Source organism: Amblyomma mixtum, chromosome 3 (genome assembly GCF_055824585.1).
Source record: "Amblyomma mixtum isolate Tamu chromosome 3, ASM5582458v1, whole genome shotgun sequence".
Taxonomy (NCBI): Eukaryota; Metazoa; Arthropoda; class Arachnida; order Ixodida; family Ixodidae; genus Amblyomma; species Amblyomma mixtum.
Genome location: NC_143014.1, coordinates 175402828 through 175427314, shown reverse-complemented (window position 1 = coordinate 175427314; position 24487 = coordinate 175402828). Strand labels below are relative to the sequence as shown.

Sequence of the window (24487 nt, the reverse complement as noted above, 5' to 3'; positions counted from 1 at the left end):
TTAACTGGGCTGGTGCAGGATGCCACTTAGAATTTTCTAGTCAAATTTGCATTAAAAATTACGGGACCGCAGAAATTATTCGAATTATCAGGGATTTCGAGTTAAGAGTTGGAATTATCGAGATTCTACTGTAGGTCGACTTACAATCGTGTAAAAAATGGTATGTACCGGGTGCACAATGTATTTAAGAACAGTATTCCCTATCTCCATAGACACCAGCAGTCTCATCACATCTATCTAGGCCAGAACACGTGATTTTCTCCAGCGTTTGCAAGTCATCATGAGTGATGACCCAGGAAAGTCTATAAAGGCCATTGCAAAGGAGCTCCAAGTTGCAGAGTAGACTGTCAGGCGCGCTGTGCACGAGGACTTGAGGTACCATTCATAGGTCAGGAGGAGGCAATTCATGTCTGATAAAACTCTGGAGGATTGTCTGCTCCAGTCCAAGCGCTCTCTAAGCATGCTGAAGCCTGAGGACTATGGAATACTCTGGGTTTTTTTTTTTTTTCAGATGAAAAGAAGTTTGACCAAGACTGAAAAATTAACCACCGTAATAGCAGGTAGCTTTGCACAAGCACTAATGAGGTGCTTACAGTGATGCACACAAGTTCTCTCTGTGGTGGTGTTAGCCGGGTGCAGCCACTTTGACAAGGACTGCATGGCATTTCATTTCCTGCATCAACCTGTACACGTTCATTTTGGAACAAACTGCGCCGTATGAATGATAAGGTGTTGGTATGCAAGAAGCTGCACACCTAGATAGGTTTGGTTAGACTGTTGATGCCTATGGCTGCAAGGAATTCTGTTCTCAAATACCTCGTACACCCGATACAGGTTTCTATGAGGTTGTGACAGCTTCTCAACAGAGTCTCAACAAGTCCAAAATATTTTCAGTTCATAAAATCTGTTGCCGACTGCATTTCAATGACACCTGAAAAAATCTGCAACCTTATCTGATCCACCACTGCTGATCTTGTTATAATGGTTTGTCTCATTTTGTTGGTTTTGTCATTTTTTAATTCAAGATGTTTTCTGGAGCAGTATTTTTTTATTTATTTATTTCAAAATACTACAGGCCTATGTGGCCCAAGCAGGAGGGGCCACATAGGCCCCTCCTGCGCGTATGTAGTAAAATTGGCAGACCGCTTGCTACTGCGCTGCATTCTGTGCAAATGTGAACCTGATGCCCAATTTCATCACCGCTACAGCATGCACCAGGTGTCTGTTAATAAATGTGTTAAGTCTGTGTCTGTTAAGTGGTTTCACCTTGTCATTCAGTGTTTTTTGCATCTCATTACAGAGACCTGACATCATGGATCAACAGCATGATGGCTCTAGTGTCCTCTGATGAGTTGGCAAATGATGTGACTGGTGCTGAGGCACTCTTGGAACGTCATCTGGTGAGTTTCAGATATACCATTTCCAGGAAGCATGTACTGAGAAAAATTGTAGCAGAGACGAGTCATCAGAGTGCAGTTCATACTTGTTAATGAAAATGGTCATTTCATTTTTTGTTGTTGCCATTAGACCTCATCACTGTGTCATGTGTGTGAGTTGCTTGTACATGCCTACTGTGTGCATAAATATTTAGATTATTCAGATCTTATTGTGTTGGTCTGTGTTCTCTTCCTGTGCCTTTATGTGGCTGCTGTCTGTTAGCTTACCACAGGGATCCCTTTTAGAGATATTTATGCAGGTACAAGAAGCATGATGTAGGCCAACAGTAGTACGCATCACAAAAACTTTGTTTACTGGCTTTTTTTAACTTGCCAGAAGTTTCTGTTCCAAGGTGCCCGCTCTGGCCGCGGGTGTCCTTCCTCAGGAACTTGTGGCACATATTCTGTGTGAGCAATCTTCATTATGGCCGTGGCTAGGCAAAATATGAGGGAATCCTGCTATGTTGTCTTTGTGACACTTTGTTTACCATGTCAAGAAAAAGAGAGGGATAAAAGAAATTCTTGGAATAGTGCGTTTGTTTAAATGTATTTCGATTTGAAAGCTGTAGAGTACTGGCCTACAGTAAGCCGTATTGTTTGGCTTCTAAGGCTCTCATGAGGATAGCATACTTGTGGAAAGATGTGTTCCTGTATTTGTTGGTTGCTCTTGTTTGCAGAGTTTGCAAGGTATGCTGTGGTTTGGTTGGTTTCTGTTCCCGAGCGACGACCTTTCCAGTCTTACTGTTTTTTTCCCTTTTTTTTTTTGTATTCGTCACGTTGTTCTCTCTCTCATGACAGACGTACCGCTCTGAAATAGACGCCCGGTATGGCATTCCTCAGGTACATCCACTGCTCTCTTCGGCATTCTCCCCAGAGGGTGAAATTTTTCACAAGGAGTGCCTTTGATGTGCTTACTTACCCTGTACCTCAGTTCATTGTTGTGCTATCTGCAGGATGAGCTGCTCCCTTGCTTCTTTTTAAGAGGCTGTGCTAAATTTGTCTATCTGCTGTGGCTTTCATTCCCCAGAGTTTCTTTTCTTTGTTTATTCCTAATATGTGTGTGTCAGCTTTCCTTCTTCATTACTGTGTGTGCGGCCGTCGTGTGCTTTACTTACTACTCTCGGCTCAAGTTGTGTTCTGCTCCTGTGCTGACCTCACGGTTATAAGTGTGCTGCATGGAAGCTGGCAGGCACGTCTGGAACCGCTGTGGGAAACGTGCTGTACAGCATTTCATCAGCTGTGAAGTATTACCTGTGTGGAGGCAATTGCGTGCTGTCAAGTTTGCCTTGAAGGAAGCACAGTCGTGTCTTCCCCTGTTTGCCTTATCACTAATATAACGGCGCGAGATTTAAGCCTGCAGTGGCTCTGCAAGTCATTCTTTAATAGATCTCTTAAGAGTTCTAAGTTTCGTTGCAAATTAACTTGAGTGTCCTTTACCAGTGTGGCTATGAACATAATATTTGTACAGTCAACTCTTTCCTTTTGCTTGAGTGCACACACTTTTTTTTTAACGATTGTCATAGAATGCTAGTACTGGCTGACTGCCTGACCAGGCATTTACTGCCTAGATAGAATGCTTTTAATGCTCTACTTAACGTGGCGTGGGGGTGGGTTTAAGTTTTATACTGCTGATTTGCAACGCTTGGAAAATGTATCTCTTGGCTAGACATACTATGCATCAGACTTGCATGAGTTTGTGCAGTTCTTGGGTGGGGTAGCTATTGTGTTTTTTAGTTGTCATTTCTGTAGCCGTAGACTGCATAGTTCTAGAACATTATTGGTTATTTCCTTTTCCATTGTTATGGCCGCTTTTATTGTGAGTTAACATTTTTAACCAGAGTGGCATGTTTGTTGTATGGCTTTGTTTGTACCACATCTGCACCACTTGCAGTGTGCACCAGCTATCTCAAGTCTGCACAGCATGACTGGAGTTGTGCCATATTGCACCGCACTTATGCTGACAATATGGAGCTGTGAAATATTTGAACCTGCTTGCCTTTCAAATGCACCTTCTGAAGGGCAGTATTGTAGTGTCATGCGTGTATTGTTGAGTTTTAAAAAATGTGCTTTTATTAGGCCTCGGCAATGCAGGAAAAGCAAGCCTTGCAACCAACAGCCTGCCTGGCCACACAGAATTTTTTTTGTCTGCTGCTGAGAAGTTGAAATTTATGGTTGGCTTGGCCGGCTGTTTTATCTTGTTTAGCAGTTTTCTGCTTATAACAAACTATCATGTAACGATTGCTCATAGCTAGTGTAAAACACCTGATATGTTGCAGAGCACAAGCGTACTATTCTTAATCAATAGCCAGCTAAATTTCACCTTTTATTGGTTCTCTGTATTTTTGTTATGTGCGAGTGAGCTATCACTTGCATATTATTCCATCGCTTGGCTTTGGTTATTACACAGGCTTTTGTATTCCATCTGCTCTAGTCAAAAGTAATAGTCTTAATATCCAAACATAATATTCTTTTTTTAATGCGTGGGACCATACATGCTTCAACTGAACATACCTGATTCTTCAGAAGGTGCATTTTGTAACACGCTTTCTGTGTCGTATTACCTTTTATGTGTAGTAATGACAATTTTGGGTTTTGACCTTGTGCTGTAATTGCTGTTTTTTGAAGATGAATCAAGACAGAGGCATTAGCTCAGGCAGTGTCACTGAGTGTTAACTTTGCCATAAGTTTTATCGCATTCTTCCAATCTTTGATTGAAGTATTCATCTTTATAACATTTAAATGGTCGATTTCAGTTTTGTTTGTTCATGAAAAATGTTCATTGATCTGAAAAGCGGGCTGTAATCTTGGCTTTCTTGGCCGTAATTAGCAGGAGCCCAGGGGTCATATATTGTTCTGTACCTGACTTTTTTTTTTTTCTTCCATCATTGATAGTGGCTGACAGCCAATCAGGCAATGCTAGTGGCTGGCTGCGGTACTGAAGGCGGGGCTGACCAATGGCAAGGAAGAAAAAGGAATTGCAAAAAAGAAAATTTACAATATATGGCTCCTGGTCTCGCAGATTCCCTCCCTTCCCCCCCCCCCCCCCCCCCCCCTTTTTTTTTTTAAGAAAGCTGCTCTCATGCCTCTGTCTTGGGAATGCAAATGATTTTTTCCTGTTGTTGGTGAATCGAGGGACCAGTACCTGTGCTTTACAGGCGCTATAAATTGCAGCCTAATGTCTTAATTTTGTACTTCATTCATGGGGTGCCGTATAAATTCCCTAGCACTTATCATAATGCCATGCACATTTCGATGAGTTCAACACTGTTCGTTTACTCTTAAAGTAAATATGATCATCATGTCTGCTCATGTAGAAAGCATGTTTTTGTTTCAAGCACCCTGTCTAGTGGCATATAAGTTAACTTTTGGTCGGACCAGTTATCTTCACATCTTGTTTGACACCATTGGTGCAGTTTTTACCGAACGGTTCATATGGAGAAAATTGGGCATTGTGCTAACTATAGGCCTAAGGATACTTTTTTCACTCACCAAGCAGAAACAGTGCCATTTTCTACAAATTACTTTAATGACAACTGTGTTTTGAGATTATGAATACTTTTTCTTGGGTGACAGTTTTTAAGGAACTTTAATGCATTGCCATTGTGGCATATGACAATGATTTATGGGAACAGCTTTAAAAATGAAGCATTAATGAACTTCAAGCATTCAGCTTTAATGTAATTTCTTGTGCCTCTGTGGCATGGGTGTTAAAGAGGCCCTGCAACAAAAACTGAATAATTTCAGGTTTGTTGGTGCATAGAGTATATGTTGAGGCTTTTAGCATCGGCCATAGTGCTGAAATTGGGGGGGGGGGGGTTGAAATCTTAATTAGCTTGAGAAATTGAGGTGCCATCACTGACTGTGTTGCCGCTAAGAAATGGTTTTGTGTGTGGGCGCCTGACAACTGAGTAAATTTTGAGGGTATTAATTTTTTTATCATAAGTATGGTAAATTGTGTTGTAATATTGTGCTCTAGGCTAACAGAATGATGTGTGCCTTAAAGAAAAATTAACTGCAAAACATGTAATGCAAAGAGCACTTCTAGAGGCACTGCCTTATCTCTCTACTTTGGGGGTTTTGTCATGCTTATTGTACACATTCTGGGACATTGAAGAAAGCACCTGCAACTGCCCTGTATTGCCTGTCTACAGTAGAACCGTGCTATAGTAAACTCGAGTGTAGTAAAAACTCTGTTATAGAAAAGGGAAACTTCGGTTCCATTTTGCCTTCAGTTTTTTTTTTTTGTTTATGTTAAAGGCTTTTTTAATAAGCAGTTATAGTAAAGAGCCTCTGGTCATGGCGACATACTTCTCGTGCAATGATGACATGGTGGCATGTGTGCTGTTTAGGACATCCCAGAGCCACAGACATGTAACGGCACAATCGCGAGGCCAATGTTTGCCTTATATTTTAGATTTTCTTATTTAATAACTTCCACTTGTGTGCACCACTTACTGTGATTCTTTTTTATATGAATCTGTGTACCATTAATAATCCACCTGAGGCATACCCAGCAGTGCTTCACAAAATGTTGCAGGGCCCCTTTAAGTGTGTGTGACCTTTTAGACGTTAACTGGACACCGGCTGTGGCATTTGAAGTTGGGTCTCATTTTGCTTTTATATAACTTCACCTGTAATTTTGTAGAGTGGAAGCGTGCTTCTAATGCTATCTATGACTAGGGCATTTTTTGGCACATGTATTTCATTTTTCATGTAATTGGAGTAGTAATTACATATGTTAATCTCGTCGATTCATTATTATCTGCAGGAGCACCGCACCGAAATCGACGCTCGTGCTGGAACGTTCCAGGCCTTCGAGATGTTTGGACAACAGCTGCTTCAGAATGGCCATTATGCGAGTGTTGAGATTCAACAGAAGCTTGACATGATGACTGAGGCTCGCAAAGAGTTGGAAAAGTGGGTTGCCCTTCTAGATAGGCATAGCTTTTTTTTTCAATACTTTTGCAGTTGCAGTTATTAGATTTTTTTTTTATTTGTCAGAGCAAACAGTTGTATGGCAGTAAAGGTTTTTTTTTTTTTTCTGCTCATGAAACTAGCAAGGATTGTAAATAAAAGTTCGATTTTGACCTTGAGATTAGGTTGAGCCCCAGCAGCTAGGATTTATGGCTGTGTAAATCCTAACAGTACATCACACAGCACATCGGTGCTTTTGCTTTCTGCCTCCATTTAAATAGAAGACTCAGTGTCCATGTGCTGTGCAATGCCAGTGCACATGCAGGATGTTTTGACCCCACGTACCTTGCTATACTTAGTCTACCAGTACTCAAATTGTTGCTGTAAATCAAGAACTTGAGGGTTGTTAGTGTCAGCTATTTTCTTTCTCTTGCTTGTATTCTACTAAATTCATTTTAGAGGTGATAAGGTGTGGGCTTTAGTAGCAATTTTGAGGCTGCTTCATCCGGTGCGCATGAAACGTAATGTGTATGCTACTTTATGAAGTCCTCAAACACAGAGGGACATGAGGCACTATTACTGGCTATGACAGTTTACATAGCAGGCGTTCCGTTGAATTTGTGTGTAGTCACATGCCTGTTAATTTCTAAAAAGATCCGGGTACCTCCGCTGAGCAGATATAGAGGGTTGTCGCTGATTATGGCTGTCAGTTGTCTTCCTTCATCTGATCATTTTGTCATGTTGAACATGGGTGCCTTTAATAGCTTTAATAGCTGTAAGAAAAAAGATTGCTTTTTGGGGTCTTGACATGTTAGTGGCACTGTTGTGGTCAGGTCATGGTTCAGTGATATTCGCTTTCATTCTTTGTTGGGCCGATGCAAGTTGTGTGCTTAATTTTGGCAGGGCCTGGATTGCACGGCGGGTCAAGGTCGACCAGTGTCTGGACCTGCAGCTGTTTTACCGTGACTGTGAGCAAGCTGAGAACTGGATGGCCAGCCGTGAGGCCTTCCTTGGCTCGGATGATATGGGTGGTGACAATGTGGAAGCCCTGATCAAAAAGCATGAGGACTTTGACAAGGCCATTGGTGCTCAGGTAAAGTAGTGCTTGCTGCCAGCACTGCGATTGTTTAGTCTGGTGGGCATGCTTAGTCTTTGAGAGTGAAAAATCTTAGTGAATTAAAGAACATTAAGAAAAACATTTTAAAAATTGTTTCCCATTTTGTGGCTATCAACAGTTTATAGAACGGACAAAATAATCGCATCCGTAAAGCTGTCATGCTGGAGTTTTTTTTCTGTAAGGCATCCTTGCTACTGATCAGATCTTCATTTTCATGACCTCTTACTGGGCACTGTACATTAAGATCATTTTTTTTATTTATGCACACTTGCAGGCATTCTTAGGAAATTTTATTCATATCTGTGCATGAAGATTGTGGCCATGCACAAGCTTTCTGGAAGGTCTGACACCTTTGGCAAAGAAAAGGGAAAGAGCCGAGGTGAAAAGTTTAGTGTGACGAATTATACAATCAGCTGTTCTAATGTCAGTACTTGTGATAATTTTCAAACAAAATGATCATTGGGGCTGGTTCACTTCATGGTGCTTTTGCAGCCAGAATTTAGAATTTTCATTCTTTGCGTTTGTTTAACTTGAGGTTCCCAGTCAGCCATAGATTTTGTGTTGACCACTGCTGTTTTTGTACGTGCATGTGGCCTGTGCGTGCACACTGTGTCCTACTTTTTGGCCATGACAGGTATATTGTTCAAGATTGTGTATAGGTGAACTCGACTGCTCGGCTTAACGTCAGTTAATTTTTTTTGCACATGTCTGTGTGCATGTATGCAAACTTCAAAAGGATACGTTTTGAACATATTGCAGGAGGAGAAGATAGCTGCTCTGGCTGCTCTTGCTGATAAGCTGGTGAGTTCCGACCATTATGCCGGCAATGACATCAAGGACAAGAAAGAGCAAGTGCTGAACAGGTGCGTACTCATGTTCACAACTGATATCTGTCAGCCTGCATGATTTACTTGGAAAACGAGAACAGAAAAAGTAAGCTAGCAATGTACTACTTTATTAAGCGCTGAAATATCTTGGGTGTGTGTAAAAAATTTTTCGAAGGAAAAATTTTCCAGGCCAAAGCATGCCCAAGCATATTTGTGCAGTTTTATTGCATTCAGGCATTCAGTAGTAACTCTGACGTGTTAATTTTAATTAGGTACCAGTTCTTTTCATATTTCTGGAATGCAAGACCCAGTAGCCTTCTTTTCGTGGCTTAAAACCGCAAAAAATGTATGCAACCAAAGAAATTTCTAACCAATGCAGTATCAGATCTGGAGCATTTATTTTTGCTTTGGAAATGTAACATCCATTGACATCAAGCATGACCAGCCAGCCTAACTTGGTTATTTTCTGCATCCGCTAATTTGTTGTATTGATGCTTTTTGTGAGAAGGCTGAACTGCATGCTGCACCAATCTTTAAATGGTTTGGCAATTGTGTGCAAATAAAGGGTTCTTAACTTAATCTCATGAGCAGTTAATGTGACCAGGAACAAATCAGACGTTGTGGCAGATTTAAATCCGATCAAGCCATGACTAAAATATGGAGGGCAAATAAACAAAGGCTGCATAATTTTGGACTAATTTTATGCCTGAAGTATTTTGTGTGGCCAGGGATTAACATTGGCATCGTGCTGGCCGCACATTTGTGGGTGGATGAAATGTAGCTGCATCTGCTATGTGTGCTGTGTGCTTTTACCACTTAGCAAACAGCATCAGGCATAAAATACCAAGTCCTGTGGTTAGAAAACCTCATTAGACTAAGAAAACGAATCTCAAATGCTCCCCTTTTTGGCAGATGGAAGCACCTCAAGGAAGCCCTTATTGAGAAGCGATCTAGACTTGGAGAGTCTCAGACCCTGCAGCAGTTTAGCAGAGATGCGGATGAAATTGAAAACTGGATTGCAGAAAAGTTGCAAATGGCGATGGACGAATCTTACAAGGACCCAGCTAACATTCAGGTATGCTTTTACACTATCCCGATGAAGTCTTTTTTGCTTCAGCATGGCATTTGCTCATCTTCTTAGCACTGCACTTTCCGAGGCATGTTATGCACCATTTTAGAGCGTTAGCTCTAATACTCGCAATACTGAAGGTCTCGTTAGCATGAGACACAAGGCCATTCAAGTGGGACCAGTGGTTGGTACCATTGGTACACAGACTGTGGACCACCTAATTGGAGTAGAATGTTTGGAGTGGTATCAAACGATTCAGCACGCGATGGAGCATAAGATTACTAGTCGAACCAAAGCGTAGCATATCATAGGGATTTGCGTCGACAACCTTTGGTTCCCCAAACTGCGACTTCTTGAAACTTAAAACGTCCATTACGGCCGGCCTAACTAATTTACATAGGACATTAGAAGGGGTGTCAAACGATTTGTCTTCTTGCGCTGTATATGTTGCCATCAAAAATGTAGATAATCTATCCAGATATAACAAATTTTTACCAGATATAACAAAGATGGTTAATGACTCAATATTCGTTCGATATTGCTACCACTCGATACTCATATGCTGCCTCAGCGTGTTGCTCTTTTTTTTTGCTTTCTTTTTTTATAACATGAATACTAGTGAGCAGGATTGTCTTATCATTAGTATTATCACCTTAATTCAGTCATTCAAACATACAAGACATTTTGCAAGCCATCATGCAGTATCTTTGTATAGTGTCTGAGGTCGGGAGGCACTGCTCTTACCAACTAGTTTAGGCATTTCCTAAATTTTACATTTTCCATGCATTCATTTCTTCACGATTTCATTCACTAATGATGTTTTGGAATAAATCGCTCTAAATTCCACTAGGGGAAATCAGCTTGCCAGTAAGCTGGCCATAAACAACATATAGATGGCATGTTTAGTTTGCTCAGGAGTCTTGCAACTAAATGTCATAAACAAGTGTGATGATGAACTGCTTTATTCACTTGCTTACAATATGTGCATATTGAGGGCACAGAGAAGGGATGGGGATGAAGGTGATGTAAAGGTGAAAGTTGAGCCAGTGCAATGTTTTCTAAATGGGTAGCACAGTTCTTTCAGCTGTACACATTTTTGGAGGCTTGTAAACACTTCATAAATATGCTACACTTTTGGTGGTGTAGTAAAAACATTTCAGTAAAGGATTCATTCTTGCTTTTTGCAATTAGTTTTCACTTGTTAATAACAGACTGCATCATAACTTTGGATATCCAGGCATTGTATTTTCTATTGCGCTGCTGTGAGTTGAGGCTGATTTTGGATGTTCTGAGTTTATTTTCTACAACTGCGTGAACTTCTTGCAGGACCAACTTTTGGCTACAGACCAACACCAATCTGTTACCTAAGCAGGCTGCGGTAGCACTGATGTTGCCAGCTGGGGGTAAAAGCTGAGGTTATGCCCCATAAGAATACATGTAAACAGAAGTTTTTCAAAGCAGTTTTCTGATTTTACAGTGCACCTATGATGCTCCTTCAAACAAAACAAAAACAAAAGTTTTTCAAAGCAGTTTTCTGATTTTACAGTGCACCTATGATGCTCCTTCGTGGGGAAAGCCGAGTACCATAAAAACCCTTCTATAATACAGGCCCGCATATAATACGAGGCTTAATTTGGGGATAGCAAAAATGGAAGAAAAGTTTTCATCCGTGTATAACGCGAGTAAGAAAGGCAGTCAACTGGAAGTCTTGGAAGCCAGATGTCCGGTGTGCCGGGTGCGGCACATGTAGCGCGGGCGCCAGAGATCTGGCAGGTACAGATCTGGGCGCCGCGCTCACACCTACTCGTGCCCTGGCCTCCTTGGCAGTTTATGCGATAGTGGATTTTGGCAACTGTTCGCAAAAGTGTACAAAATTATTTCTTTCCTAGGCATTGTATGATGTTCTTTTTGCTCTTTATAATGCAGAGCAAGCACAAGAAGCACCAAGCCTTTGAAGCAGAGCTGGCTGCCAATGCTGACCGGATCCAGGCAGTTCTTGCCATGGGCCAAAACCTCATTGACAAGCGGAAGTGTGCCGGGTCAGAAGATGCAGTACAAGCTCGTCTTGGTTCTATTGCCGACCAGTGGGAGCATCTGACCACGAAGTCATCGGAGAAGAGCATGAAGCTCAAGGAGGCCAACAAGCAGAGAACATTCAATGCCGCTGTCAAAGACATCGACTTCTGGCTTGGAGAGGTAAATGATTGACACGGTCATAAGGAGGCAGAGATATGCGAAGGCATCCCTATTGCATTACTCATTTGGCACTGAGTTTCACCGTAATGTCAGCCACTGTTTGCTTGTTGGCAGAATTATGTGGATTGTGGGTAGTGCATAGTTTGAGGACAAGTATATTTCAGTACATGTGCTCAGTGGCATCTGGTTTTGATGCAGGTCGAGTCATTACTCAAGAGTGAGGACAGCGGCAAGGACCTGGCATCGGTACAGAACCTTACCAAGAAACACCAGCTGGTTGAGGCTGACATCCTAGCCCACGAAGACAGGGTCAAGGACTTGAATGCGCTCGCGGACTCCCTGGTTGACTCGGGCCAGTTTCACTCAGGCCCCATTCAGGAGAAACGGTCTTCTATAAATGAGCGTTACGAGCGGTTGCGCACCTTAGCTGCCTACCGCCGTTCGCAGTTGCATGAGGCCAACACCCTGCACCAGTTCTTCCGCGACATCGCAGATGAAGAGTCCTGGATCAAGTACGTCTTTTGTGCCTGCATTCTTATTTTTGGTCAGAAAGCTTCAAGTTTTGATTGGAGAAATGTTTAAAAATTGCAAGATTGTTTGGATAATGTGGTGCGCTATAACCTATGGTGCACTATAAAAGCACTATTCGCACATGCCTAAAGATTTGTAGTAAGATTTTGGTATGGTTAACAATGTGTCATGTATGTGGCTGCATACGAGCCATGCATTAATATTGGGATGCGGCATTTATATTCCAAGCTATCCTTATTTCTGAACATGTACAAGTGACATAACCAGCTTTTTAGAAGGCACATGCATAAGTGTCGGCTGCACTGGAAGTAAGATACTGAATTTTGCTGCTTGAATGTTGTTGACACACTGGTTTTGGCCACAGGGTCATTACACCCTCATGCCACCTTAATGTAACCAATGCATGCCTTTTTTTCTTACTTTATTAGTAAGCATCTGATGAAAAAAAAAATGTGTAGTTAATCAGCTGTTTGAAGCTATGCCTGTTTCAGCAAAAAAGTTGTTGTTCAGCGTATTTTGTTATTTCATGAATGCTTGAAATATTAGCGTCATCCTCTGTGCAGGAACAAGTGTCCTCATGTGCACAATATTTTTTTGCCCACTTTCAGGGAAAAGAAGCTGTTGGTGGGATCGGATGATTACGGCCGAGACCTGACTGGTGTGCAGAACCTGCGAAAAAAGCATAAGCGTTTGGAGTCTGAGCTGGGTGCCCATGAGCCTGCTATTCAGGCCGTCCAGGAAGCTGGTCACAAACTCATGGCTGAGTCTAACTTGGGCGTGCCAGAAATTGAGCAGCGATTGCAAACCCTGGAGCTCTCCTGGCGAGAATTGAAGCAGGTGGGGCATACACATTTGATCTCTTCTTTATTTGAGGCAGCAGGTTTACTATGTTTGTCAGTTAGTATCATCTGCAGTTGCATCCACTCTAACTGTCAACAAATAATTTTGTGGCAAATGAACTACCACAACTGTAATACGTATGACAGAAGAGATCAAAGTCAGCTTGCTCTGGACCATTGCATTAATTCCCATTGGGTGCGCGCGCGCACACACACACACACACACATCATCATCATCAGCCTGACTACACCCACTTCAGGGCAAAGGCCTCTCCCATGTCTCTCCAATTAACCCTGTCCTTTGTCAGTTGCCGCCACTGAATCCCCGCAAACTTCTTAATCTCATCCGCCCACCTAACTTTCTTCCGCCCCCTGCTACGTTTGCTTTCTCTTGGAATCCACTCCGTTACCCTTAAGGACCAGCGGTTATCTTGCCTTCGCATTACATGCCCTGCCCAAGCCCACTTCTTCCTCTTGATTTCAACTAGGATGTCATTAACCCGCGTTTGTTCCCTCACCCACTCCGCCCTCTTCCGATCTCTTAACGTTACACCTATCATTTTCCTTTCCATAGCTCGCTGCGTTGTTCTTAACTTAAGCTGAACCCTCTTTGTTAGCCTCCACGTTTCTGCCCCATAGGTGAGTACCGGTAGGATACAGGTGTTGTATACGTACTTTTCTCTTCAGGGATATTGGTAAGCTACCATTTATGTTCTGAGAGAACCTGCCATATGCGCTCCACCCCATTCTTATTCTTCTAGTTATTTCCCTCTCATGATCCGGATCTGCGGTCTAAGTAGACATATTCTCTTACTACTTCCAGCACCTCGCTACCAATTGCGAACTGCTGTTCCCTTGCTAGGCTGTTGAACATTACACACATGCACACACGCAAAAAGCTTTCTTTTGATAGACCTGGACCATTCATAAATAGCCCTGGCTTAGACTTTGATTCTACTCTATTTTATTTTTTCATTAGTTGGTGTGGCCATTAGAGTGGCCTAAATGCTGTAGGTTTCACATTTTGTTTAAATTAGCAGTGGTGCACGAAGAAACTTAATTGAGGAATACTATAACAGTTTTGTGTAGGGTTAAGGATGTATCTGATTGGTGGAAACTGCTTCAGTGTTGCTTTTTCTTGTGCAGTGCATAAATTCTAAAAGTTTCCATAAATGCTTGCTGCTCAATGAATTCCACAAAACTTCAATGTTCACCATGTATATATATACCATCAGACGAGAACCAAATGCAAACACTGCCTATGGGTAGAACACCACTTTTCACCTTGTTATATGTATTGAGCAACCAGTATGATTAATGTTTCCATTTAAAGGGTTACTGCAAAATGTAGGTATACTACATTCATCAGCCCATTGCACATCATCATTGCACTACACTTTTGAATGATACAAGAGTGTTTGCATTTGAATCTGGGTCTGGTAGTGCACCCATGAGCTGAAGTAAAGGACCCCTTTCTTCTGTTAGCAATAGCAGTTGAGCTGATAAAGATGAGAGATGGATAGCTGAGAGATGGATAGTATGAAAGCTAACCTCAGATAGTAATTTTGGAGCATACATTGCACCAAAATCCAAAACTGTCAGCTTTGGAAGTTTGGTTGATTCAGTTTGTCGCTCGCCAGTCTGGTCAGTCGGGATGGCAGAACACAAAGTACATGTGAGTTTATCAGCTTTGTTCTGTACTTGGCCCAACTGTTTGCCTTTTGGCTGTGTCATTGGATCTCTGTTGCTTTGAGATGTCCTATCCTGTGCGCGTGCCTTGATGTCATCCCGGAGGAAGTACCTCAATAGAGCACTCTAGGAAAGTCGGCTTCTATGCAGCAGGCCAGTGAAAGTTAGGGGAGTAAGAACAGTTGCAAAGAACTACATTCCGAAGAGCACACTGTAGACCTACATAATGTGAAAACAGTCAAGGGCTCCTACAAAGTTGAAAACATTGACCATGAAGGAACAAAAGCTTCGGCATGAGCAGCCAGGTTTAGAAGCTGCACCTGTCACCAGAATAAAGGCTTAAAAAATCCAGGATATTTCATAGAGTGACACTGTCATCATAGCATTTGTTTCTTCGTCCCTTCAGAGCGGAGTTATAAGTTGAAGGCAACATCACACTATTGCTCAGTGAGGAGCTTGTATCTAAAGACAATTACATGGAGGAGGAGGAGGAGGAGGAAAAGTACTGCTATCATATTGTTAGGTATTGCAAATGCTGAATTCTCCAAGAAGACTCTTTGCTCGTTGAAACACTTGGGTGGAGTAATAGCAGTGCAATGCTTAAAAGAGAAAGACTGGGACGAGTTTCTGTTCATGAAGCAAACCTGTGACCATAAGTGCTCCCTGTTATCCTACGTCTGGATGTAACTATTTTCATCGCTTCCACCAGTGTGGATTTTGTTTAATTTTAACCTTTTAAGCATCCCCATGCTGTTCAAATTAATGAGCTTTTACTTTATTACTTCAACTTTAATAAGTCTCTCGTGGACCTCTGAATTGGCACTCTCTTCTTTCGGCCTTCTGTACACTTAGATGGCAGGTGACCGTGGCCACAAGCTGGATGAGTCTCTGGTGTACCAGCAGTTCCTTGCCAAGGTAGAAGAGGAAGAGGCCTGGATTACTGAGAAGCAACAGCTGCTTTCTGTCGAAGACTGTGGTGACACCATGGCTGCTGTACAGGTTGGTGACTGATTTCTCATGTTTCACACTGCTCTTGTGTGACATTAGGAAAAGTGACTTTTTGCAAATGCGGTGGGCAGTGATAGCTGGCTTGTTGATCGTTATAGTCCAATTTTTAGAACATATGGAACAAAGTAATGTATATCTTTGGCTTCCAGAGCCAGCATCACTGTCCAATTGCATGCTCAGGACAACTGGCACTGCAGTCGTGGAGCTAAACCATGCTTCGTCAGTACTTGCCTGGGAATTTTTCAGAGCTTAAAGGGCAACTGCAGCACTCTTTAAGAATTCCGCGATATTCTAGGATTCAAATCTATAGAGAATATAGGTAAATGATTGCAAGTGTTTTTGCACTAGCGTTTAAAATGGTGACTTAATCGATGAATTGGATTTTAGGCTTCTCCTCAAAGCACTGAAGTAGTGCGGGGTACTGAAGTAGTAGTGTTGCCATGAAAGGCAGTTACATTATTTTACTCTTGCATTAATCATTGAACATCCAGGGTGACCATCAAGTTCATCAAGACACCAAGGTGTGTTTCACAGACAGTGGCAATGTGTGTTATTGTGCTACACTTCTTGCACAACTTCGAGTATACAGGCTTCTGCAGCGGAGCCATCATGAAAATGCTGCAAATACTGTCATGTGGTGAACATACAGTAGCTGCATGATGGCCTTCTATTTCGATGCTTTCTGCAGGGCTTGCTGAAGAAGCACGAGGCATTTGAGGCAGACTTTGCCGTGCATAGGGAACGATGTGGAGACACGGTGGCTGCCGGCCAAGGCCTGGTGCAGGAGGGAAATCACCACAAGGAGAGCATTCAACAACGACTGGACCAACTGGTGCAGCGGTTGGATGCTTTGGAAGCAAGTGCTGCTCGCCGCCGGGCCAAGCTCCAGGACAACTCTGCCTACCTCCAGTTCATGTGGAAAGCCGATGTGGTTGAGAGCTGGATTGGTGAGCTGCCTGCTTCTTGTTTCCCCACTGCTTGTTTCATGGACATCAGCTCTCAAACGAAAGTTTCCGAAGGGCAGCTGACTGAACCTGTATTGTGTTTTGGGTGCACGGGCAACAGAATGCTCAGAAGGTAGAGCCTTTGCCAGAAGCTCAGAGTCCAGGGGGTTTCCTTCTAAGCCATGTTGTGGGGCTTCTGTAGCATTCGGGAGATTCTTACCCATCGGAGGGCGCAGGACCAAAAATCTTACCTTCAGGTGATTTGGAACGCTGGATATGTATTATGAGCCACAGTGTGTGGCTTGGAAGCTAGCCCCCCAAGCTCTAAACTTTTGACAAAGAGTGTACAGTCGAACCTTGATATATTGAACATGGGTGTAAAAGTTGATTGGCTAAATTGAACTCTTCACATGCAATTTTCACTTTATATATTCTAAAACAGATGTAATCAATCTCTCCAGCACTAAGCCTTGCCTGCCCCGATGGCGAGCGGCAGCCTTTGCCGGACTACACAAATGGCGGGTGGTGGTGTGGCAAATGCTTGCGACATCGTTAGTCTCATCTTGCACATGCTGACGGCACCATGGAAGCAGCAGCGTGGATAGTTCTAGCCTTGCCATATCCTGTGATGCAGTTGTCCTGCAAATTAATTGTAGCAGAGGTAGCAGAGCAGTGGTTCTACCCACGTCTGTCAGTCTGGTATACCCATTTTTCACATAACCTTGCCGCAATGTGGGGAAGCCACTTAAATGGCATTTGGTTCACTGCTATTGCATACTGGCATGCAGCGCAGAGAAGCCAACCTATTTGGCATTTCGCATTGTATATTCTACTACTGCTTTTGGAATTGCCACCACCACCATCAAAACAGCGCATAAATATTGGTAAAGGTCTCTCCCTGCGTGCTAGTAAGGGTCCCCTGAGTTGGTCACTTTACTAAATTGCTCTGTTCTTGGGTGTGATCTTTGGCAAAATTTTATTTAATGAATTTTGGCTATATTAAACTTTCTGATTATCTGTTTGCTTGCTATAACAAGGTTCGACTGTACTCAACATTTTTGGTCAGATCATTTCACAATTCTCTCTTCCGTGATTTGCACATGCTACCGTTTACTTTTATAGTATTTCCTCAGAGTTCGTTATGAAATGTAGCACTAACTTTTGCTATAGACCAGATATCTTTTAAGACTGAATTTTCTTGTTGGTGTCACAATTTTGCTTTTTTGCGACAGATTTGCAACATCATTTTTTTTTTTTTTTTGCAGCTGACAAAGAAGCTCATGTACGCTCAGAGGATTTTGGCAGAGATCTGTCATCTGTCCAGACTTTGCTGACAAAACAGGTATTGGAATGGGGTGTTGGGATTGAATCTATTAAAAATGGGTGCATATGTAGTTAGCAGTCCGCTATTGCAGAAAAGGCATTTGTCAGTGCATGCCTTTAGGCATAGTGTTCTGACAAAAAGAACTCTCATACTTTCACTCTAACAGAGGACACGTTTAGGTATGTTGGATTCTTCTTCACTTAAAGCTTTCCACAGGAAGATGAAAAATGTCTGGTAACGAGGCTTAGTTGTCAGTTTTAAAATGGAAAAAAAAATTTGTGCTGTGATGGCACATTGGCTTGGATTGCCCAGTTGCGGGAATTAATGGGCTTGTGAACTAGCACAGAGCACTTGTATGCTCATTGGGAAGAACCCATGCTGTCATGGTAGTTATTTGTGATGAATTTTTGCTTTGTGATTTTAGTGTTACCCTTGCATATGGCACCTTGATAAATGTCATTCCGTGCACGAGTGTCATTTTTGTTTATTTGTGGCCAAGTTGATTTCTTTTTATTTCAGCGTAAAAAAAAAAAAAAGTCTTGACTCTGTTGCATTAATTTTAGAGTGGTAAATTCTGTGCACTGTGTTTTGTACTGATGAATATTGCTTTCCAATGTTTGCCCAGGAAACCTTTGATGCTGGCCTTGGAGCTTTTGAGCAAGAAGGCATTCAGAGCATAACTCAACTGAAGGACCAACTTGTTGCTGCTAACCACGATCAGACAGCAGCCATTATGAGGCGTCATGACGATGTTCTCACACGGTAAGCCTTGTGCAGTTGGAATTTTGCTGGTTGGGTAATGCTCTTCTGCTTTTGCATAGTTCTTTTTGGTCAAGATGTTATTTCCTTTTTTATACAGTTAAACCTGGATACAACGAAATCAGGGAAAGTCCGCAGTCATTCGTTACATGCAGTTTTTTGTTTCATCCGGTTTTCGCATGAAAAATTGAAGACTGTGCAGAATGGAAACCAATATGAAAAATTTAGATGAAATGGCCTAGCAAACGCATTCACATCAACCCCCTCTCTCATTTGCCAGCAGTGCCACAGAAGATATAGCGGCGTGAACAGCTGGTAGCCAGATAGTCTGCACCTGTTCGCACCTCTCTCACCCATTGATGGTGCCCCAGACCCAGCGACATGATAGATTGTTGTAGCTTTCCTGTAGCACCACCAGACTGGTGTATGAGGCAAAGCCTGCTGCCTACCATCCGAGCAGGCTCAGCTTGGATTGCTTTTTTCTGTTCTGCACCGTGTCTACTGTCATGGAGCGGAGGAGATGAAAACGGCGAAATCGTTAGTTCTAAAATACCATTTTTCACGCGACATTGCTGTAATGCGGGGAAGCCACCCTAGCTGGCGTTTGCCCTGTCGCCATCGCATACTGCGATGCTGTGCCGGGAAGCCAACCCAACTGGCGTTCGGCGCTTTGTTTTTTGCGGCCTTCCCAGCCACCGCGAGCAGCTTCAAAACTGCACTGAAACTTCGGAAAAGGTCCCTCCCAGTTGCCGTTCGTTCGCTCACTAAATTTTGCTTCTCCAGCATGAGGTTTTGGGGAAGTTTTCTGTTATGAATTTTGGCTATATCTGATTTTTTACCTGTTCGCCATTGCAAGGTTTCGCTGTAAATGGTTAACTGTCACTGCTTCACTTGTGGAGATGATGCATTGGTGAATACTATTGTGTGTGCAGTGCTGACATGTCATTTGTAATGAAGTGGAACTCACTTGTAAGAAACACTAGGACATATGAAGTTTTTTTTTCACATATCCAGCAGGTTGTAGCAGTTCTTATCAAACATTCGTTAAATCAGCAAATTAAAATTCAAGTGATGGTGACTGCTGAACTTTTGTATCTTGCTCGTTATAAATGTAAGCAGAATGGTAGTTGCTAAGTTTTGCTTACTTTTGAGATTACAAATGTACAAGAATCATGCTTGTAATTGCTTCATTTGCCTGCCATAAAGCTTTTGTCATCAACATCATTGATCTTAAATTCTCCAAAGCGCATGTCAACTGGTCATAACATCTGCTTTACAAACAGAGTATACAAAAACATGCTACAATATTTTATTCTTTATTATTATTTTTTAACCCCCCACCCCTAAAAAAATTCTTCTTTGATCACATCTGGTAGTCATCGCCAGTGACTCGGATGGTCAGTTTAAAGAAAAGCATGATTGTACAGCTGCCCACAGACTTAACACGAATGACGGAATGCGTGGCGTGGACTGCCATCAGCGCCATGAAGCGATAGTCATCGGGTTCGAGATAATGCTCTCAGAATGTTGCGGTGTCTGACGATAGAAGGTGTAAACCGCGGCAGCTTAGCGGGCAGTTCCTAGCTGCCGCAATAAGAAAACTGCAAAGAGCGTTGCCGGGGCCGTGGAGGCCGAATCAGTGAGCAAAAAGCGCTGAAACGCCCCCGTGACGAGCGCGCTGTCCACGCGGCGATCAGGCACAAGCGGAAAAGCAGTAAAAGAGAGCTGCACACCAGCTATCGTCAGCCACCGCAAACATACCGAGAGCATTGTCTCGCACGAATGACTATTGCTTCGTGGCGCTGACGGCCGTCCAGGCCACGCCCTCAGTCATTCGTGTTAAGTCTGTGGGTGGCTGTACCTGGGCTAACTCAGCAGTTCCTCATTCCAGCCACCAATTGCTGAATTCGTTCTTTAAAGTGGGTTCTAGCATACGCTTCTTTTTATATATATACACCGAGCGGTGTTCATCTTTGCTACTACTTTAACAGATTTGTATGTGCACGTCATGTTTTCCTTTTTCATGAAAAAAAATCTATTCTTGGAATGACTGTACACCATACATTTTTCAGGTGGAATAATCTGCTGGCAGCGTCTAATGCCCGGAAGCTTCGCCTTCTACATATGCTAGAGCAGTTCAAGCAGGTTAGTTGGCTGTATTTTGGGCTTTCCTGCTTTATATGCCTGTTAGAGTGTTGTGAACTCTTTCCGAGTTTGCTGCTGCATGCTGAATTTTTTACACTATACTCAGATTGAAGACCTGTTCCTCACGTTTGCCAAGAAGGCATCGGCATTCAATAGCTGGTTTGAGAATGCTGAAGAAGACTTGACTGACCCTGTGCGGTGCAACTCGGTGGAAGAGATTCGTGCTTTGCGAGAGGCCCACGCCCAGTTCCAGAACTCATTGGGCTCAGCACAGGCGGACTTTGAAGCCCTTGCTGCCCTCGATCGACAAATAAAGAGCTTCAATGTGGGCCCGAACCCATACACCTGGTTTACCATGGAAGCTTTGGAGGACACATGGCGCAACCTCCAGAAGATCATCAAGGTGCAGTTTTAGCCCTTGTTTTCATTATGCTTCTGAGTGATGGGTAGAATGTTATTTCCACATAGCTTGGGATGGCATGCGCAATAATTTACCAGTCGCCTCCAGTCTTTCACAATCCGTTTTGAAAGCCGTCAATTGATCAGCTTACCTAAGGTGGATGACGCTTTCAGATCGTGAAAAAATGGTGGAAAAAAAATTTTTACATAATTCTATCCGCTTGTATGCATCGTTTTCTATGCTGCCCTGAAGTTCGTTGCTGAAATCCACCAGGAAACAATAAAATCTCTTAGGAAACATCAGTGGCTCTAAAGAAGTGCTTGAAAGATAAGTTTTTCTCCATGCCGGTTTTCTGCTAACTAGATGCTCGCCTTGTGGAGCAGACTTCTTTGCAACTTTTTTCTTCTTTAACCCGGCTTGTTTTGTCACTGGTAGGATGTATTGGCAAGAAGTTTTTCATTTTGATCGATTGTAGATTTTTAGTGCGGCATCTTGTTTACAATTTAGATTTGTATATCAACTGCTTTGTAAAAAATGAAAAGAAACATTTTTGTTGGGGCAAAAAAAATCTTAAGTGTCATGACGTGTAGCATTCATTCAGAAATTCTGTGTATGTTGAACCAGTTTCCACCATATTTTATCGAGACTGTAGACTTTCTGCAAGGCGTCGAAGAGAAAGAATTTGTATAAAAAATTTTTTCTCCAGGTATAATGCTGAAAAATTGTGCACTTAAGTTTGAAAGCATTATTAACCATGAAAAAAAATAATCAAAATCCATCCAAAATAAGAAAGTTTGTGTTGAATGTCACATGCCCCCTTAAATGCAATCTGTGCATTGAACATAAACTGCAAGTGGGAAAATTGTTTTTGAATTGAATGGTGAAACCCTGTCTGTCTGACTTTGATCACTGTCTAGCCTGGTAATGGCCTATATATATGGCCTATAATGGTATATATTCTAATCGTGAAGTTTGGTGCTAACCCACACTGTTGCTTTCTGTATGCTCAGTTAGACAACTTGTTGAGACAGGCTTGTTTTTAGTTTATGATGATTCAGCAGGACAAAGCAGGGAAAAAGACAAGAATGAACATCGCAAGCACTGACCACTTGGGGTATCCATTCTTTGTTTCATCCCTGTCGTTCACTTTTCATTTGCACCAGTTATTCAACTTGGATTGCTTGTGTTATTCTAGCTGTTCTTAAATGCCCTGCTTGTACTTAGCCAGAGGACCTGAGCTCAGTACTGGCTGTGGCAGCAGTGTTTCAATGGAGGTGAAACACACAAGGTGCCAGTGTGCCGTGCGATGCCAGCGCACATTAAAGAACCCTAGGTGGTCTAAATCGATCTGGAGCCCTCTATTGCAGTGTCCCTCATCTCGCAGCCCACGTGTCTTTTCGGGATAGTATAAACTGTTGTAAATTGTGAGGTTTGAGGACTTTAACTGTGCAGGTGCTGTGCAGGCGCTAGGTGCTGTGCAGGCGCTAGGTGCTGTGCAGTCTGCTGGAAAGGATCAATACAATAGTCTTGATGATACGATCCTGTTTGATATGAATTTGGGATGATACGAATTCGTTAAATGCTGTGGCCAGAGTGCATTGTGTGCAGTGTGCAGAAATTCGAATGTTACAAACAACCCCTGCCCCAGTGCGGATGGTACAAACGCGCAAGCTTCCATCGCACCTGTGAGCATAAAGTACATGTTGGCCATACATCGCCGACGTTGCAATCGCCAGTCGCGCAGCGCGCACAGTGTGTGGCGAGCGGCGGCGCGCAACCAGTACAGCGCCGACGTCATGAGTCAGCGGCAGTCTTCGGCTGCAAGTAACCCCGTCAGCCGAAAACACATTTGCATGAATTATGCCTACGAATTGTGTTCGTTTTGGATGATACGACTATTTCTCGTGACCCCGTGAGATTCGTATGATCTGGATTCTGCTGGAACTGGATTAATGACCACCTGTGGTTAACACCCTCATATACATTGTTCCTTTTTCCATGCTCTGTGCAGGAGCGCGACCTGGAGCTTGGTAAGGAGGCACAGCGCCAGGAAGACAATGACCACCTCCGCAGAGAGTTTGCTAAGCATGCTAATGCATTACACCAGTGGCTGACAGACACACGGTGAGTGCCAGAAAGAGTGCCATAGTGAAGAACTGCATTTTAGAGCACAAGTTACAGATTGTGTGCTTTCTCTTCCATGTTCTCCTGGTACGCAGGATGTGGCTGCTGGATGGGTAAGTTTTGTAGAAACATCACTTTGTTCCCTTTTATTTTTGTAAGTCTGCATAGTTGAAGTGGAAGGCTTTTGGCTGTGGGGCTAGCCAGTCGTCCCTGGGTTCATGGTTGCATGGGGTCATGCAACAACTCCCACTGATAGTTCTGAAACTGAAAAACCATTCCTTGCTTTTCCTTGCAGATCCTCAATGATGGAGGGGTCCGGGTCCCTGGAAGCACAACTTGAAGCCACAAAGGTAAGTGGTTGGATTAGAGACCCCGAGTGGAAAAGTGCTGAGTGGTGCCTTGTGCTTCCTTCCAGCGCAAGGCAGCTGAGGTTCGGGGCAAACGTGGCGACCTAAAGCGCATTGAGGACCTGGGAGCACTGCTAGAGGAGCAGCTGATTCTTGACAACAGATACACAGAGCATGGCACCGTTGGCCTAGCTCAACAGTGGGACCAGCTGGACCAGTTGGGAATGCGCATGCAGCACAACCTGGAGCAGCAAATCCAAGCAAGGTGCAGTCTCGCTGCATTTGTAGGGCACTTCACTTGTAAATGTATGGTGCATAGCTTCTAATGTGAAAGAGCAATCGGACTTGTTGAGTTTTGTTATTTCCTTGTGCAAGCATATGGCAGTTAAGCACTTTTGTAGAGAATGGTGCAAGTCTGATGGCTTCAAAAGAAAGTGAATGAGGCTAAGTAGCTAGGTATATTGTGTGATCAGGAGATTAGTACTGTCTCTGTAGTAATCTTTAGTTGCACTATCTCACTGAGCTTTGTATAGTTGATGCTGCTGTTATAATGTGAGGGCTCACCTGCTGGCTCATTCCAGTTTATGGAATGCGGCAAGAGTTTTTTCAGGAAGTACAGAAACCTTGCTCATGTAAATATTGTTGCGCTTTTTTTTTCGTACATTTAGAAACCAGAGTGGTGTCACAGAAGATGCCCTCAAGGAGTTCAGTATGATGTTCAAGTAAGTAGCAATGTATTTTTTTTCATACTCCTGTTGTGCCCTCTCACATCCATGCTCAATTTTGCTGACATCACGCACTGTCACATTTTGCTGACA

At 42.9% G+C, this 24487-nt stretch overlaps 1 protein-coding gene across 3 annotated transcripts in view; it reads left to right on the top strand.

Annotated features, from left to right (window-relative positions):
• Window positions 1-24487, top strand: part of alpha-Spec (alpha spectrin) — a 79202-nt gene that overhangs the window by 51506 nt on the left and 3209 nt on the right. For 2 of the 3 annotated variants that reach the window (XM_089581994.1, XM_089581995.1), the window contains exons 27-46: window positions 1301-1400; window positions 2235-2276; window positions 6205-6353; window positions 7254-7443; window positions 8227-8330; window positions 9207-9369; window positions 11290-11559; window positions 11758-12071; window positions 12699-12927; window positions 15471-15617; window positions 16315-16573; window positions 17836-17912; window positions 18520-18656; window positions 20726-20798; window positions 20905-21201; window positions 23210-23322; window positions 23418-23435; window positions 23618-23672; window positions 23738-23934; window positions 24338-24391. In XM_089581994.1, coding sequence (XP_089438120.1) covers window positions 1301-1400; window positions 2235-2276; window positions 6205-6353; window positions 7254-7443; window positions 8227-8330; window positions 9207-9369; window positions 11290-11559; window positions 11758-12071; window positions 12699-12927; window positions 15471-15617; window positions 16315-16573; window positions 17836-17912; window positions 18520-18656; window positions 20726-20798; window positions 20905-21201; window positions 23210-23322; window positions 23418-23435; window positions 23618-23672; window positions 23738-23934; window positions 24338-24391 — 2988 coding nt within the window. The remainder of the gene's footprint in view (window positions 1-1300; window positions 1401-2234; window positions 2277-6204; window positions 6354-7253; window positions 7444-8226; window positions 8331-9206; window positions 9370-11289; window positions 11560-11757; window positions 12072-12698; window positions 12928-15470; window positions 15618-16314; window positions 16574-17835; window positions 17913-18519; window positions 18657-20725; window positions 20799-20904; window positions 21202-23209; window positions 23323-23417; window positions 23436-23617; window positions 23673-23737; window positions 23935-24337; window positions 24392-24487) is intronic. The other variant, XM_089581996.1, reaches the window with a different exon arrangement.